Source organism: Leucoraja erinacea, chromosome 9 (genome assembly GCF_028641065.1).
Source record: "Leucoraja erinacea ecotype New England chromosome 9, Leri_hhj_1, whole genome shotgun sequence".
In the NCBI taxonomy this organism is placed as follows: Eukaryota; Metazoa; Chordata; class Chondrichthyes; order Rajiformes; family Rajidae; genus Leucoraja; species Leucoraja erinaceus.
Window position 1 is genome coordinate 46,753,072 of NC_073385.1, and position 16,902 is coordinate 46,769,973.

Here is a 16,902-nt window from a genome sequence, read left to right on the forward strand (position 1 = left end):
ACAAAATAGAGAGAGTACAGAGGAGATTTACTAGAATGTTGCCTGGGTTTCAACAACTAAGTTACAGAGATAGGTTGAATAAGTTAGGTCTTTAATCTCTGGAGCGCAGAAGGTTAAGGGGGTCTTTAAAATGATGAGAGGGATAGACAGAGTTGATGTGGACAAGCTTTTCCCTTTGAGAATAGGGAAGATTCAAACAAGAGGACATGACTTCAGAATTAAGGGACAGAAGTTTAGGGGTAATATGAGGGGGAACTTCTTTACGCAGAGAGTGGTGGCGGTGTGGAATGAGCTCCCAGTGGAAGTGGTGGAGGCAGGTTCATTGGTATCATTTAAAAATAAATTGGATAGGAATATGGATGAGAAAGGAATGGAGGGTTATGGTATGAGTGCAGGCAGGTGGGACTAAGGGGAAAAAAAATTTGTTCGGCATGGACTTGTAGGGCCGAGATGGCCTGTTTCCGTGCTGTAATTGTTATATGTTATATGTTATATGTTATATATGTTAGCCACCATGCACTCTCTGTCCAAATTTTATCTCCACGCACATTTATGAAAGCAAGCACAATTTGAAGGCTGTTAATGAAATAGTGTCTGTGTTGCTGCAAGTAACTGCTCAGAATAGGAAGAGCTAACAGCAGAACATCCTTTATTGAAGGTAGCCATTATCAACCTAAGCAGCAATGTAATATACAACGGTGTATCACATTCGTTCTTAAAGGTCAACATATTCAATATATTCAACACTGTTCCCCTTTCTCAAAAAAAGTAATGCAGCCATGACCACAACTACCTACATGTATTAGGTTATGCCATTGGATCACTACTTCCATGTGAAATTATACAATGAACTAACTCTAATTCATTTTTTAGTCAGCTTGTGTACAAACCTTCATTACAATGTGCATTTAGCATTCCTGAAGTGTTTACTTTAGCCATTGGTATGCATCCATCTGGTATGTACTGTATTTGGTCTACTTTCCTTCTCAGTAGTTGCATATACATAACTATTTCCAAAACATTGAAAATACTGTATTGTTTACAAATTCAATAAATGCAGCATCCTGGTTCCAGACCAACTCAATGCCAGGTATCCACAGCATCTTTAAAACATTTGTTGGCAGTCAAAATCACTTTGTGCGGCAGAATCTTAACAATGTTCTGTAACTTATCAATAAATTGTCTCCCTGGTGGTGTGCCTTCATCTTTTACTCACAGATTAGTCATGGAACTTGAAATAACTTCTTCAATAGTTTCTTCCTTGCTGCTTCTCCCAATTTTTGGAATAATGTTTTAATTTGTCTTGCTCGTGTACCATTTCATATTGTTGGAAAATTATATTACCATTTATCTTAGCTGGTGGCTTCACCAGCTTTTTCCAAAAGTAGCTATCACACATCGTGAACCTTCTGCTGACTCAATTTAGTTTGGACATGTTGTTACCAAGTAAAGTTTCTTCTTCCTGTAGCTTTTGAAATATACCTTCCACAAGTAAAGATGCTACTTTGGATTTCTATTTGTTTCCTTCCTTAGATAGTTTAACCATAGCTATTGACTTGTTGTTTCCTATAACAAGCTCATTCACACTGCAACATCCAACCCTAGACTCCAAGAGTAGGCTAACTGCATTCCTTTGAGAATCTACCCCAATCCATGATTACTGAAGCACTCTTATAATCCTTATCTGCAGTAGGTAACTGGGCTCAGCTGTCCCCACCAGCCACTATCACCGTTGCGTCCATCCCAACCATGTGTGTGAGGGTGTTTCTCAAATGGGTACACATCACACCACCTAAACAATGCGCTGGAAATTTTTCAGATACACATCTTGTCCCATCACATAATAAGCATTATATTCTCTTTGTGTATAATAACTTCCTTCATAACATGAAGGTCTTTCATGTATTATTTTTACTGTTCTCATCCAACGTGCAATAAATACCATAGTGTGTCTGTTTCCATCTCTTGACGCATTACATTTCCTGTTTCTAATGCATTTGAGGACTGCGTTCTCCACCAGCTGCTGGCTTCTTCAAATACTTGAATGGGTATTCTGAGGTTGAGGGAATCACATAGCAAGATCCCCACATTTGCCATGTGGCCATTTTATTACGATCAACCGAATCATTGAGATCTCAGGAAAATACAGAATGGAGGGTCATCGTGATACTCAAGAAGAGAACAGATATTTCTGCTCAAGACATACAAAATATGACCTATAGGCTTTGATACTCATGTACCCTCTGTTTTTCTGCCATAAATCAGTGCAGCACCCACATGACTAAACCGATGAACCATGCCCCCATCATTACCAAACCAGTAGCCCTGTGACCTGCTTGATCTCAGAATTGTGTCCCAAACAAAGCTACCATGCAATCTCCTTGCCGGTGGTCATCTTGCTTGCTCCCTCAGACATTTGATCCATTGTTTTAATCTGCTGGACATTTGTTCTCTCAACAACTTCCAACATTGTTGAATTATTATGTCCCATCAAGATTTTTACCTGTGGTCCATGGTAATTGTAAACTCACTGTTTAGTTTAGAGATACAGCATGGAAACAGACCCTTTGGCTCACGAGTCCGCGCCGACCAACAATCCCCACACATTAATATTATCCTAAACACACTAGGGACAATTTATAATGACACCAAGCCAATTAACCTTCAAACCTGTACGTCTTTGGAGTGTGGGAGGAAACCGGAGATCCAGGAGAAAACTCACGGGGGGAACATACAAATCCTGTACAGACAAGCACCCGTAATCAGAATTGAACCCGGGTCTCTGGCGCTGTAAGGCAGCAACTCTACCGCTGCGCCTCTGTGCCGCCCACTGTTGCATGCCTTCAGCCCTCCCTCCTCAGCAGCATTATCTTTTGCATCTCACCTACCATCATGCCCTTCTTTTCTTTGTTCATTCCTGAGACCTCAGTGTTGTTTGTTCACCTTAAAGCCAACAATTCCACACAATCCATGTACAGTGCCAATGGCTGATTCCGCACATACCAGTCAAGCATTCTGACATACCTCACATGTCCAATTCCTGCCATCCTCGCCGTGCTTTAAGAACATTTGGTATTCCTGTTTCTTCATCCTTTATCCACATACTGTAACACTCACAAGCTGCAACATCCTAACTTTGCCAATTTACTCCCACTGTCTTTTCTTGATGCAAGTACTTTCAATCAGAGTGGACAGAGCAAACAAAAGGGCATCTTTCTTTGAAGGCTGTGCAGCAATATATTTTAGTAATACTAAAGCATATACTCAGTTATTAATGATATGTAAACACCGTGTATACTGCAAGTACTTGGTTAATCAGTGTTAAAATTCAGTATTGGTTCTCGGGATACATCTAGCCCAATTTCTCTAACAGTTATTCACTCTAAATTTAAGATCATTAATGCTCACTTCGTTAAGATCTACTAAACCTAGATTCCTCTTTATTCTCCGTCCTTAAACATTCCATTATTTCAAACACCCATCACATTTTACTCTCAATAGACAATGCATACTGCCTGAACAATTTAATGAGATTTCTCATGTGTTGATAATTATTATTGTAACCTTTTATTATCTGGTTTTAAAATTAAATGCTAATCAATGGGGGAAAAAAATCACTATTAACCTTTGCATGACACTTCATTTTCATGCCAACCTCTAAAAAATGTATTCTTAAGTGAGAAAAGGAACTTGTGAGATCTCTGTAATGTATCCCTGTTGATCTCCTGGCAAACCTTTTTCATTGCGTTTATACCTTTTTAAAGAGATGTTTGAGTTAAACTACATTATGTTCCCGCAAACCAAAATATTGTAGCCTAATTTTTGAAATCTGTTTTCAGCAATAACAAACACAGTTTTGTGACTATTCATGCAGCTTAATTTTTCCAAAGGGCTAGGTGCTCTTTGTTTGACTGAAAGGTGGAGTTATAATTTTCCTTTTGTGTCCAGACAGCGACCTGTCCTTGGAGAATGTCTTGCCACACTTGCAGCTGCCATGCCGGTAGCTTTCCTTGAGCCTTCTATCAACGTACACAATGTACACTCAGTTTTCAATACAAAATCGCCTCGAGAACGTATCAGTAAGTCACATGGTCTTTCTTTGGGGGTGGGATCACGGTCATATAAACATTATGTTGAATCTATATACCAAATAGTTTGTGTTGATTTGGTTAGAATGTGGCTAATCGAACTGTAAATGAGTTGACAGCATTGGGTACAAATTTGAATGCTTTGCCTTAATGCAAATATTTGACATTTATTGTGTGAGATCATTATGGCTGTATCGTCCCCACTGTTATTAACAGATCTGGATCCGAAGAGCTAGCTTTGCTGACAAAGCATCTGGACTCCAGTGGCTGGCCTGTGGTGCCTGCACCTCCAATGACAGCCAGAAAAACCGCAGCTCACCCCATCTCCAGCTTTACCAGCATCAAAGTTGGGAAGGCCTGAAGAAGGGTCCCGGCCTGAAATGTTATGTGTGCATTTCCCACTTATTTTTCTTTGTCTTCTTGCGTTTGAGGCAGCAGAAGTCTGCAGCAGGGTAAAGCCATCCGGTTTGATATCCATAGGTGCCCGCCCTAAAAAGGACGCATGCTCTGGGTTGGCACCAAGCTACGGCGCTGCTGCTGTCTCTGTTTGTTGTCGTTCGCCTGACTGAGGTCAGTTGACAGGGCTCACCACGGGGAGGTCGACAACCTGAGCCTAACCTACCTACTGAAATATTTCAGCAGCCTGTTGTGATGGTCAATTCAAAGTTCTGGCTGCCAGAAATATTTAAAAACTTTGAAAATGAAATGGACAATTTGTTAAAGCATTAATGTTTCAATTGAATGCAAATGATACGATTTGTTAAAATAACTAAAGAACCGTACAAATAATCAAAAATATTAAATTAAACAGTAATAATTTTTCATAAAACCTTCCCATATTTTTGAAAATCAATACCCAACCTGCACAGGATCCAAGAGGCTATATTTCATGGAATGCTTGGGAATCTCAGCAAGATTCATCATTCTATTATCTTGTCAGTAAATTTGAGACATTTACTCATAAGAACATTAATTAGTCCTCAGATGGTGATTTTGCAAGAAAATGTGTTTGGCTCCACAAATTTTCTTTGCCCTGCTTTAATTCTCACATTGTTGCAGCCTGTCCTTTCCTATCTGTTAGAATAGCACTGAATGTGAACATGAAGGCACATGTATCAAGCAGATTTCTTTCTCATTTGCCCATGATTACACTGCAGCTCCAGAATGTCCTCTAGAAGATGTCCTTTGAAGGCTAATGTACCCGCCATGAAATTAGCTTCAAAGATTTGCTCTATGAGACAACTTGGATCTTTCTATAATTTTCTTGACTTTTCTCTATTGTGAACTACTCGTAGCTAAATGTAATGGTTGCACCATTCACAGCTAAACCTTCAATTACCATTCAAAAGCCCTGCTTCTTGGAATTGAGTTTCTGCAATAAAAACATGGTTCTTTGACTTTGATTATCAGCATTACATTTGTGTCTTAGCATCAATGTTTATTTAGTTTAATAATGCTCCTGTATGCACCCAGTTATGCTACTGTTGAATTGTAACTGATCATAATGTTGTAGTTATAAGTGGATATTGTGTGCCTTTAGAGCTTTTGGCCTGGAGTTTGTAGCTAATATGCAAGGAATAGCACTTGCTGTTTGCCTCATTGATACATCCCCATAGATTTTCTTCTTGAGCAGCCACTTAATCCAATCTGGCTTCTAACCAAGTCTTCTTCTTCTTGCGAATGAAACATAAACCAAAGGAATAGTTAGACCTCAAGCCGGGTGTTGAGCAGCCAGGTTGTTGGCTCTGCGTCAATGTCTGCCAGTCCCTGAGCTCCATTTGGTGGGTGATAGAGCGGGCACCCAAAGATGACATGGTTGGCTGTCTGTTGTTCTGCTCCGCATTCACAGGCTGGGTTCTGGCGGAGCCCCCATCTCCACATGCTGGCATTGAAACGCCCAACTCCAGTACGAAGTCTGTTGAGCTTCACCCATGCTCCTTTGGGGAGCTCAGACCCTGGACAGCTTTTGGCTGGTGAAGAGATGTTGCTGTGTAACGGAGATGAGATTGCCATTTGGTGGCTATCCAGTGTGCTTTTGGCTCAGTTGGCTGGATGAATGCATTGAGTTGTTTTCCATGTGGAGCAAAGGGGTGACGGGACTTCAGTCGGGGTGGCCCCTGCTCTCTGATGATAGCCTGATGGAGGAGGTGATCTGGGTCCATGGCATGACAAGATAGTGCCAAAGTTGCTGCTTGCGATTGGATCCCTGCAGGCGGAATGCCTTCGTGTATAGGAAGCTGCTCGACTGGAGTAGGTTGAAGGCACCCAGTGATGATTCGCAAGGTGCTGTTCAGGCTCGTGTCTACCAAGTCGGCTTCCATCTACATGGTGTCTGCAATGTATTTAAGCAGTGCAAGAAACAGATAGGCTCTTCCACCAGTCAGATTAACTAATCCTCACTTAGAATGTGGAATCTAATCAACAAAGTATAAATTATATCTAAATTATCTACAGAAAGCTAAATAAAGATTTTGAGTAAAGATGGGGTTAAAAGAAAGATATCAAGAGTGAACAGAAAAAGGTTACAGGAGATTTGTTTAACGTTAATTAGCAATAACAAGCTACAGTACATTGATTTTATTGCCCAAGAAAATCACTGAATCTCGATTATACTAGGCCAAATGTTCTCCCATTCTTTGTTGGGGGTAAGTGGCAAATAGGTTGAGTGAATATCATTTCAATACAAATTCTATCAGACAGGACTGCAGCAGTGCACACTTGTCAGTGGAGGGAGCTATCTCTGATAATCGCTCCCTGGTATACTCGTTTAACTGTGCACATTTGGATGCTGGAGGTTTCCTGTTTACTCCATTTAAAACTCTGACCCGAGGCCCTTACTGAAATTCTAATTGTACATTTGGCACATGGAGTTGTTGTGGTTTAACGCATTCATGATTTATTCCTCTGCAAATCCGAACGTACATCGTGCACAATGCAAATGCAAATGTAAGCGCTTCATATCTTCCTTGCAAATCATAAATTCATTCATTCAAATGTTGTGCTTCGACCCAAAATGAATTCAAAACATCAGGCTGCTTATCCACAAACCCGCTCCATAAGATTAAATTCACGGCAATGTAGAAGAGCAAATAACTGTTATTTGTAGGACAGTGTAAGTGTGCAGGGATCGCTGGTAGGCCGAAGGGCCCGTTTCTGCACTGTATCTAAAAACAAAATGATCCTGTGCCTCCTGTGTCTTGATCTTTGATTTGCGAGAATGATCATTACACAGGGACAAAGTTAAAAAATACTGGATTAAGTATTCAAATAGTCAGTGTCTGCACCAATATGAAATGCAAACACAAACTATCCAAAAGTTAGAGCTTGCCATTCAGTGAGTTTTTTTTGCACAAAATCTCAGTTTTAGATTAAGTAACAAGAATTGCTCCCAAATTACTAATGAATGAATGAATGAATGAATGAATAAGTTTGTAAGGCGAATGGTATGTTAGCATTCATAGCAAAAGGATTTGAGTATAGGAGCAGGGAGGTTCTACTGCAGTTGTACAGGGTCTTGGTGAGACCACACCTGGAGTATTGCGTACAGTTTTGGTCTCCTAATCTGAGGAAGGACATTCTTGCCATAGAGGGAGTACAGAGAAGGTTCACCAGACTGATTCCTGGGATCACAGGACTTTCATATGAAGAAAGACTGGATAGATTTGGTTTGTACTCGCCAGAATTTAGAAGATTGAGGGGGGATCTTATAGAAACTTACAAAATTCTTAAGGGGTTGGACAGGCTAGATGCAGGAAGATTGTTCCCGATGTTGGGGAAGTCCAGAACAAGGGGTCACAGTTTAAGGATAAGGGGGAAATATTTTAGGACCGAGATGAGGAAAACATTTTTCTCTCAGAGTGGTGAATCTCTGGAATTCTCTGCCACAGAAGGCCAGTTCATTGGCTATATTTAAGAGGGAGTTAGATGTGGCCCTTGTGGCTAAAGGGATCAGGGGGTATGGAGAGAAGGCAGGTACAGGATACTGAGTTGGATGATCAGCCATGATCATATTGAATGGCGGTGCAGGCTCGAAGGGCCGAATGGCCTACTCCTGCACCTATTTTCTATGTTTCTATGTTTCTAATTAATACGTTTATTGGCCAAGTATTCACATACAAGGAATTTGCCTTGGTGCTCCGGCCACAAGTGACAACATGACATACAGTGACAATTACAAATGACACAGAAAACACTAAACATTAACAGTAAAACACCATTGATCAAACATGTGAACCAAACAAAATACCAGATCAAAGGGAGGCTACAGATTTTTGGCTATTGAGTAGAGCTACGACTCTTCGAAAAAATCTGTTTTTATGTCTGGCTGTGGCAGCTTTAACCATCCGGAGTCGCCTTCCAGAGTGAAGTGATTCAAAGAGTTTGTGGCCAGGGTGGGTCAGAGATGATCTTGCCCGGCCCTTGCAGTGTACAGTTCGTCAATGGAGGGAAGGTTGCAGCCAATAACCTTCTCAGCTGATCAGATGATTCGCTGCAGCCTCTAGGAAACGGAATTGAATAACAGTCCTGGGGTGTGCAAACCCATCTTATTCCTCTATGGTCCTTTTTAGTGGTGCCTTGAACTTCTATAAATTTTCACACCATGATCTCATTCATTATTGATCAGTTACAGAGAACTAAACCAAGAAAAAATCACTAATATAAAATAATTAACTGAAACAAAGAAATATATTTTAAACCACTGTGTCCGCTAACAAGTTCTATTCCAATGTTATCAAAATAAAGTGGGATAGGATTTAACAAGATTTGCTGGAGATAACATGAATGACTGGCAAACAGAACCAATGTAAAGCCACCAGATTTCATGGCATGAACTGCCGCAAAGTGTCTGAATAAAAGCAGGGGGTTTTTACCAGTAAAATCCAGTGAGTGAAGGGTAACTGCCTCATGAAAATATTGTGCATTTAACCAATCCCAGATGGTCACAGAAGGACTATATGCAGCTGTGATTGATTAAAGCATTGTCTACTCGCCCTCCTCCTGTGGGGCTACAATGTGTTTTGTTAAAAGTAGCAGTTCAATTTAATGTATCTGCTTTTTTTAAATATAATTCCAGAAGCTTTTCCAGCCTATTTTATGTTTCTCACCTGGTTATTCTAAGATAGACAAAAATGCTGGAGAAACTCAGCGGGTGAGGCAGCATCTATGGAGCGAAGGAAATAGGCAACGTTTTGGGTTGAAAACCTTCTTCAGACTGTGAGGGTGGGGGGGGAATGGGAAGAAGAAATGAAGAGGTGGAGCAAGTCGGCTGAGGGAGAGCTGAGAAGGGGAGGAGAAAGTAGGGATTACCTGAAATTAGAGAAGTCAATGTTCATACCACTGGGGTGCAAACTGCCCAAGCGAAATATGAGGTGCTGCTCCTCCAATTTACGGTGGTCCTCACTCTGGCCATGGAGGAGGCCCAGGACAGAAAGGTCGGATTCAGAATGGGAGGGGGAGTTCAAGTGCTGAGCCACCAGGAGATCAGGTTGGTTATTGAGAACCGAGGGAAGGTGTTCGGCGAAGCAATCGCCAAGCCTACGCTTGGTCTCACCGATGTAGAGCAGCTGACATCTAGAGCAGCGGATGCAATAGCTGAGGTTGGAGGAGGTGCAGGTGAACCTCTGCCACACCTGGAAAGACTGCTTGGGTCCTTGAATAGAGTCAAGGGGGGAGGTAAAGCGGCAAGTGTCGCATTTCCTGCGGTTGCAAGGGAAAGTGCCCGAAGAGGGGGTGGCTCGGGTGGGAAGGGACGAATTGACCAGGGAGTTACGGAGGAAGCGGTGTCTGTGGAAAACAGACGGGGGAGGAGACAGGAAGATGTGGCAAGTGGTGGGATCACGTTGGAGGTGGCGAAAATGTCAGAGGATTATTTGTTGTAAATGACGGCTGGTAGGGTGGAAGGTGAGGACAAGGGGGATTCTGCCCTTGTTACGAGTGGGGGGATGGGGAGTGAGAGCAGAGTTATGGGGTATAGAAGAGACGGTGGTGAGAGCCTCATCTATAGTAGAAGAGGGGAACCCCCATTCCCTGAAGAATGAGGACATCTCCGATGCCCTGGTGTGGAACATCTCATCCTGGGTGCAGATGCGGCGTAGACGGAGGAATTGGGAGTAGGGGATGGAGTCCTTACAGAAAGCAGGGTGGGAGGAAGTGTAGTCCAGATAGTCATGGGAGTCAGTGGGTTTATAGTGGATGTCGTTCAGTAGTCTATCACCTGTGATGGAGATAGTGAGGTCTAGAAATGGTAGGGAAATGTTGGAAATGGTCCAGGAGTATTTGAGTGCCGGATGGAAGTTACTGGTGAAATGGATGAAGGCAGTGAGTTCTGTGTAGGTGCAGGAGGTAGCACCAATGCAGCTGTCGATGTAGCAGAGGTAGAGTTTGGGGATAGGGCCACGGTACGCCGAACAAGGATTGTTCGACTCTACAAAGAGGCAGGCATAGCTAGGGCCCATGTGCGTGCCCATAGCTTGCCTTGTTTTTGGAGGAAATGGGAGGAGTCAAACGTAAAGTTATTAAGGGTAAGGACCAGCTCCGTTAGGCAGAGGAGAGTATCAGTAGACGGTGTTCTGCGGTCGAGGAAGAAACAGAGGGCTTTGAGACCGTCTACCATCGATTTTCCAACATCTGCAGTTTCTTCTTAAACAGGTTATTCTAAGATTCTGTTTTCTTTTTTTTTTTGTCATCCTTTGTAGGTTTCTAGGCAGCTGCTAATTTTTGCTACTTTAAAATGCCATTACATTCAATGTTATGCCACTCTTCACTCTATTTGTTAATCAGAGATGGTTCACTCATTTAATAAAATATGTACTTTATATCTTTATTGCCTGTATTTGAATATTATGTTATGATCACTCTTACCGAAAAGATGCCTTGCGATGAAATGGTTAATTAACCTTATCTCAATGGTCATGACCAGATCTAAAATGGCCTTGATTGATTTCACGGCGTATTGATGCTAGAATCTGTGCTCTCTTCAAAGCCACCTATGCCCATTCGATTAGTTCAATCCAGATGAAGATTAGATATTGCATCCCTTATTCATGCCCATATCTGATTTAGTGCATTTCACCTCTGGGCTTCTGAGACTTGTATGCTCTGTAAAATTGGTTCATCCAAACATCTGGCATCAAATCCCATTTGCCTTCACTGACCAGCATTTTACATCAAAGGGATCCTCAAGACTCTCAAACTTTTTCATTCCTTTTTTCTTGTTTTCTCCTCCTCAGATGTGCCTCACTGAATCTCCTCAAAAACTTTGTTACAGGTCTTTTCTGTCATGCAGACAAATAGCATTAGTGTGTAAATGCATAGCAGTCGATATGGACGAGATGGGCCAAAAGGGTCTGCTTATGTGTTGTACAATGCATTACATATGAAAGGAAATAATGACACTTAGTTTTCATTGTTAGTTCTAGGTTTACCTGACACGGTCGAGGAAGTGTGTCCAGAGGTACCTCATTTAGATGCATTAATAAAGGAGATCAATGAAACAGCAGAGTCTGGAGCAAGATACACAGAAATGCCTCATATAATTGAGGTGATTTTGCCCATGTTGTGTAATTATCTGTCTTATTGGTGGGAGCGAGGCCCAGAGAACAAACCCAGTGGGGACTGCTGCACTATCGTCACCTCTGAACATCTTAGTGCAATTTTGGGCAATGTCCTGAAAATCTTAAACAATAACCTGGGCATTGATGATGCTTCCTGGATGAAGAGACTTGCAGGTAAGAATGCAGTATATTTTCAAGACAGATTTTGCTAATAGTATCCCACTTCATACTTGTGGAACCAAAATATCTATTTTGCCTCGATGAACCTATAAATGCATGTGCATAAAATATTATATAATATCCAAGTCAAATTACACCATTTTGTGCTGATGGGATACGGTTGGACTCCATTTCGAAACTGAAGCATAGCAAACTAGACAGAGTGTGTGCTATGCTGTAATGATTTTTTGAATGCCAATGACATTCTAAATGTTTTCACAATCAATTAATTAGGTGGATTGAAAAACAAACACTATTTAATCCATTGGACCAGTTTCACTATTTAATTGTATGATGGCTAATTTGTACCTTGACTCCATCTTTGCAGCCTTCTGTTCATAATTTAGAAGCAATTTTTAACAGAAAACTTTCATGGCCTTATAAAAACAGGCTGGTAATTTTTCAGTTGCACTAACTGAAGTTATATGAGGATGATAATTCCAGATTTTCAGTTCCTCTTGTGAGGAGAGCGCCTTCATGACATCATTCCTGAATGATCTAGCAGAGAAAGTGGTGGTCTGGATTATGGGATCTGTAGTGAAGCAACAGGGCTTGAATGAAACTGTAACCAAAATATAGTTATCTCTCTGGCATTGGCTTCCCCTTTATTGCCTGGTTCAACAAGTCCTCTGGTGCATAGCAATCCCTGGCAGTTGGAGAAAAGGTGGAGGCTGGTTGTCTGGATACTTTCAGGAGAGAGCTAGATAGGGCTCTTAAAGATAGAGGAGTTGGGGGATATGGGATGAAGGCAGGAATGGGGTACTGATTGGGGATGATCAGCCATAATCACATTGAATGGCGGTGCTAGCTCGAAGGGTCGATGGCCTACTCCTGCACCTATTGTCTATAACGTTTAGCAGATTATCAGGCCAATTAAAAAAATAACAACCTCCAAAGATCCTTATTTGCAGCACCACAGCTGAAATATGACTTGAGTAGTTCAGTCTCATACTAGAAGATGACGATTTGTAACAAACAAAAGTGCATTATGCCTGAACAAGCATTGCACACTTTGTTTGCCGGCTGCCACTATATTACATATTGGATGATTTTGCTGTAGTATGTGAGATATATGAGGCATGATATTGCATGATGCATACAGTTAATTGGAAAGACATTGCACAAAATGATTGCAACCTATGCTCTATGTTAAAATGCCAGTTCTATTTCTCTTTGAATTCTCCAGTGTATGCTCAGCCAATTATCAGCAAAGCTAAGCCTGATTTGCTGAGAAACCAATTCATTCCAACATTGGAAAAGCTGAAAAAGAAAGCAATAAAGGTTGTACAGGAGGAAGAACAAATGAAAGCAGAGTGCAAGGTGGATTTCCAGGAAACTGAGTTACTAATCCTTGATGAATTTGCTGTTCTCTGCCGAGATCTCTATTCCTTCTATCCAATATTGATCCGCTTTGTGGATTATAACAGGTAAAATTACCAACATGTTTATTATGTACCAAATTCTTACAAATGTTTATCTTGTTAAAGATGATTCTTTACTACTTTACGATAGACCTACGGCAAGAATATTAACTAACAATATGATATCTCCAAAATTTTACTTATCAAGGGGTAATAGGCAAGGTTGTGCCTTATCACCATTGCTATTTGCCCTTATGATGGAACCGCTGGCCGAAAAGATTAGAAATCACCCGAATATTCACGGATATAACACTAAGGACTAAAAGAATAAAATTTCATTATACGCTGATGATATCCTTTTATATATTACTAATACACAAATGAGTATGCCCACCTTATTAACACTAATTGAGGAATTCGGCTCTTTTTCAGGATATAGAATAAATTGGAATAAAAGCGAAATTATGTCTTTAAAACCACAGGATTCGAGACACTTACTAAAATTCCCCTTCAAAATTGCAACAGAAAAATTCAAGTACCTGGGTATTCAAATTACGAGAAGACACAAATCATTATTTAATGCCAATTTTTTGCCACTATTAAATAAACTGAATGATATGATTAAATTTTGGAAAATGCTCCCGCTCTCATTGATAGGTAGAATTAACGCTATAAAAATGACTTTCTTACCACAATTAATATATTTGTTTCAAGCGATCCCAATATATATTCCAAAATACTTTTTCAAAAAACTAGGTTCTACTATCACTAATTTTATATGGGATTACAGAGCACACAGAATTCAACAAAAGCATTTGTGTAAACCTAAAGAAGTTGGGGGTTTATCATGACCTAACTTTATGTATTACTACTGGGCAGTGCATATTAAGAACATAATGTACTGGGTGGATAGTTCCACTCAGCAGTTGGAGTGGATAAGAATGGGGAAAGAGGAGTGCTATCCGCACGATATAGGAACGATCTTGCTCTCACCGATTAAATTGAATAGTATAATATATAAGAAAAACCCAATTATTCACAATGCAATAAGAATTTGGAAACAAATAAAAGTATCCTTGAAATTAAATAATCTATCAGTACTAACCCCACTATTGAACAATCCCGCATTCAAACCATCTCTCATCGACAAAACATATCAACAATGGGATAGACTGGGGATTAGGAAAGTAGGGGATATGTATGAATTGGGCAAACTGTTATCATTTCAACATTTAAAATTAAAATTTAAACTGAAGTATAATCAATATTTTAAATATATACAGATATGTGACTTTATGAAGAAATATACACATAGATTTCAAACTATATTTTTAGACCCTTTAGAAGAAGCAATGAATATTAAGGCTGATTCAGAAAAACTAATATCATACTTTTATAATAATAAATAGAGAATTGCCCTCAACAGAAGCACTAAGAGAAGATTGGGAACAAGAGCTAATGATAAAGATCTCGAAGAATAGATGGGAAAAGTATCTGATGAACACACATAATTGTTCTATTAATGCAAGACATAATTTAATTCAATTCAAATTATTATATAGACTATATTATTCAAAAACAAAGTTGAATAAATTTTATCCAACGTCTCTCCCAGATGCGATAAATGTTTGTTTCAAAACGCTAATATAACACATTCATTTGTAGGATGTACAAAGTTGAATAAATTTTGGAGCGATATATTTGATATATTTACAAAGCTTTTCACGTCGAGAATAAAACCTAAAACCGAATGGATTATATTTGGAATAATAGTAGAAGATATCAATTTAAATAAAGACCAAAACGTTTTTTTAAATTATGGGTTAATAATTAGAAAGAAATTGATACTTAAATTTTGGAAAAATACAACCATACCAACTGTTAAAATGTGGATTAGGAATATGATGGACATAGCACGCCTTGAAGAAATGGGACTCCGACTAATAGATAAATATGACCGATTCTTAAGGAGGTGGTCTCCTTTCATCGACTTTTTGGAATCATGTGATGCAGCGGTACCGTAAAGATTACTGATTTCAGTTCATGCCGTGGATAGATCTACATCTCCGAATAAATATTTGAAAATTTCTCTTTTAAGGGGCCTTCTCTCCTATTTCTACTTTCCACTTTTTCTTTTTTTTTTATATACACACTTCACGTTTTTCTATTCTCTACCATCTATTTTTCCGCTTTTTCCCCTCTCTATTGTTTTCTTTTTCTTGTCCTGCTTACTTCCTTCTCAAAACATAAAACTAGAGGTTGTACATAGAATGGATTACGGTATGACATAGTTGGCACCTAAAATTAGGTTCCACTGTACTGTTTTGTACTGCATTAACTTCTAATAAAATAAACAAAAAAACAAACAAAAAAAAAAATGATTCTGAACAATTAAGCACTTCATACACATGAAGCACATTTCTCTCCTGATGCTCCTCAGCCCACTTTGATAAATGGGTATGCTGATGATGCCACCTCCACTTCTTTCACACTTCTTCCCCCGACTACAATCAGTCTGAAGAAGGGTCCCGATCAAAAACGTCGCCTATCCAATTTCCTCTATAGATGCTGCCTGACTTGCTGAGCTACTCCAGCACTTAGTGTTTTACTTTCTGCTATTTGTTTACTGTGTATCTTAAAGCTGTATATTGTTTCTCCATGATTCTATCATTGTGATTTATTTTTCTAGGGCAAGATGGTTAAAGGAGCCAAATGCAGATGCTGATGAACTGTTCCGTATGGTGGCTGAAATTTTTATCTTGTGGTGTAAATCGCACGTAAGGAATTGATTCACAAACAGATCTAAAAGATAATTGTAATAATGCTTATACAATGTGGAAACAGGCCCTTTGGCCCAACTTGCCCACACCGACTAACATGTCCCATCTACACTAGTTCCACCTGCTTATGTAGGCCCAAATCCCTCCAAACCTCTCCTATCCATGTACCTTTCTAATTATTTCTTAAACGTCGCAATAGTCCCTGCCTCAACTATCCCTAATGCAGCTTGTTCCAAATGCCCACCACCCGTTGTGTGAAAAAGTGACCCCTCAAATTCTTATTAAATCTTTCCCCCTTCAACCTAAATCTCTGTTTTCTGGTTCTCGATTCCCCTACTCTGGGCAAGAGACTCTGTGTGTCTACCCAATCTGTTCCCCTCATGATTTTATATACCTCTATAAGATCATCCTCCTGGGCTCCAAGGAATAGAGTCCCAGCTTGCTCAACTTCCTGTAGTTAAGACCCTCAAGTCCTGGCAACATTCTCATAAATCTTCTCTGTACCTTTTCCAACTTGTCAGACCCCCTTTCATTAAAATAAGTGCAATTCAAACCAGCATTATTCCTTTCTCCTTCCTATGCTATCCTCTATACTTTCTCTCATCACCCTCCATACTATCTTCTAACCTCTCAACTGTCTTGGTCATGTATTAGATCCCACTCCCCTGCTAATATAGGTTAAATCCATCCATGTAACATTAGCGAACCTGCCTGCCAGGATATTGGTACCCCTCTAGCTAAGGTGCAACCCATCTCTCTCGTACAGGTAACGCCTGCCCAAGAGGAGATCCCAATGGTCGAGAAATTTGAATCCTTGTCCCCTGCACCAACTCGTCAACCACACATTCATCTCCACTATCTTCTTGTTCTTACCTTCGCTAGTAAGTGGCACTGGAAGCAA

At 40.1% G+C, this 16,902-nt stretch overlaps 1 protein-coding gene across 3 annotated transcripts in view; it reads left to right on the plus strand.

The window, feature by feature from the left end:
- Positions 1-16,902, plus strand: part of ryr3 (ryanodine receptor 3) — a 324,483-nt gene that overhangs the window by 233,526 nt on the left and 74,055 nt on the right. For all 3 annotated transcript variants that reach the window (XM_055640726.1, XM_055640727.1, XM_055640728.1), the window contains 4 exons: positions 3,949-4,079; positions 11,501-11,815; positions 13,047-13,287; positions 15,911-15,998. In XM_055640726.1, the coding sequence (XP_055496701.1) occupies positions 3,949-4,079; positions 11,501-11,815; positions 13,047-13,287; positions 15,911-15,998 (775 nt within the window). The remainder of the gene's footprint in view (positions 1-3,948; positions 4,080-11,500; positions 11,816-13,046; positions 13,288-15,910; positions 15,999-16,902) is intronic.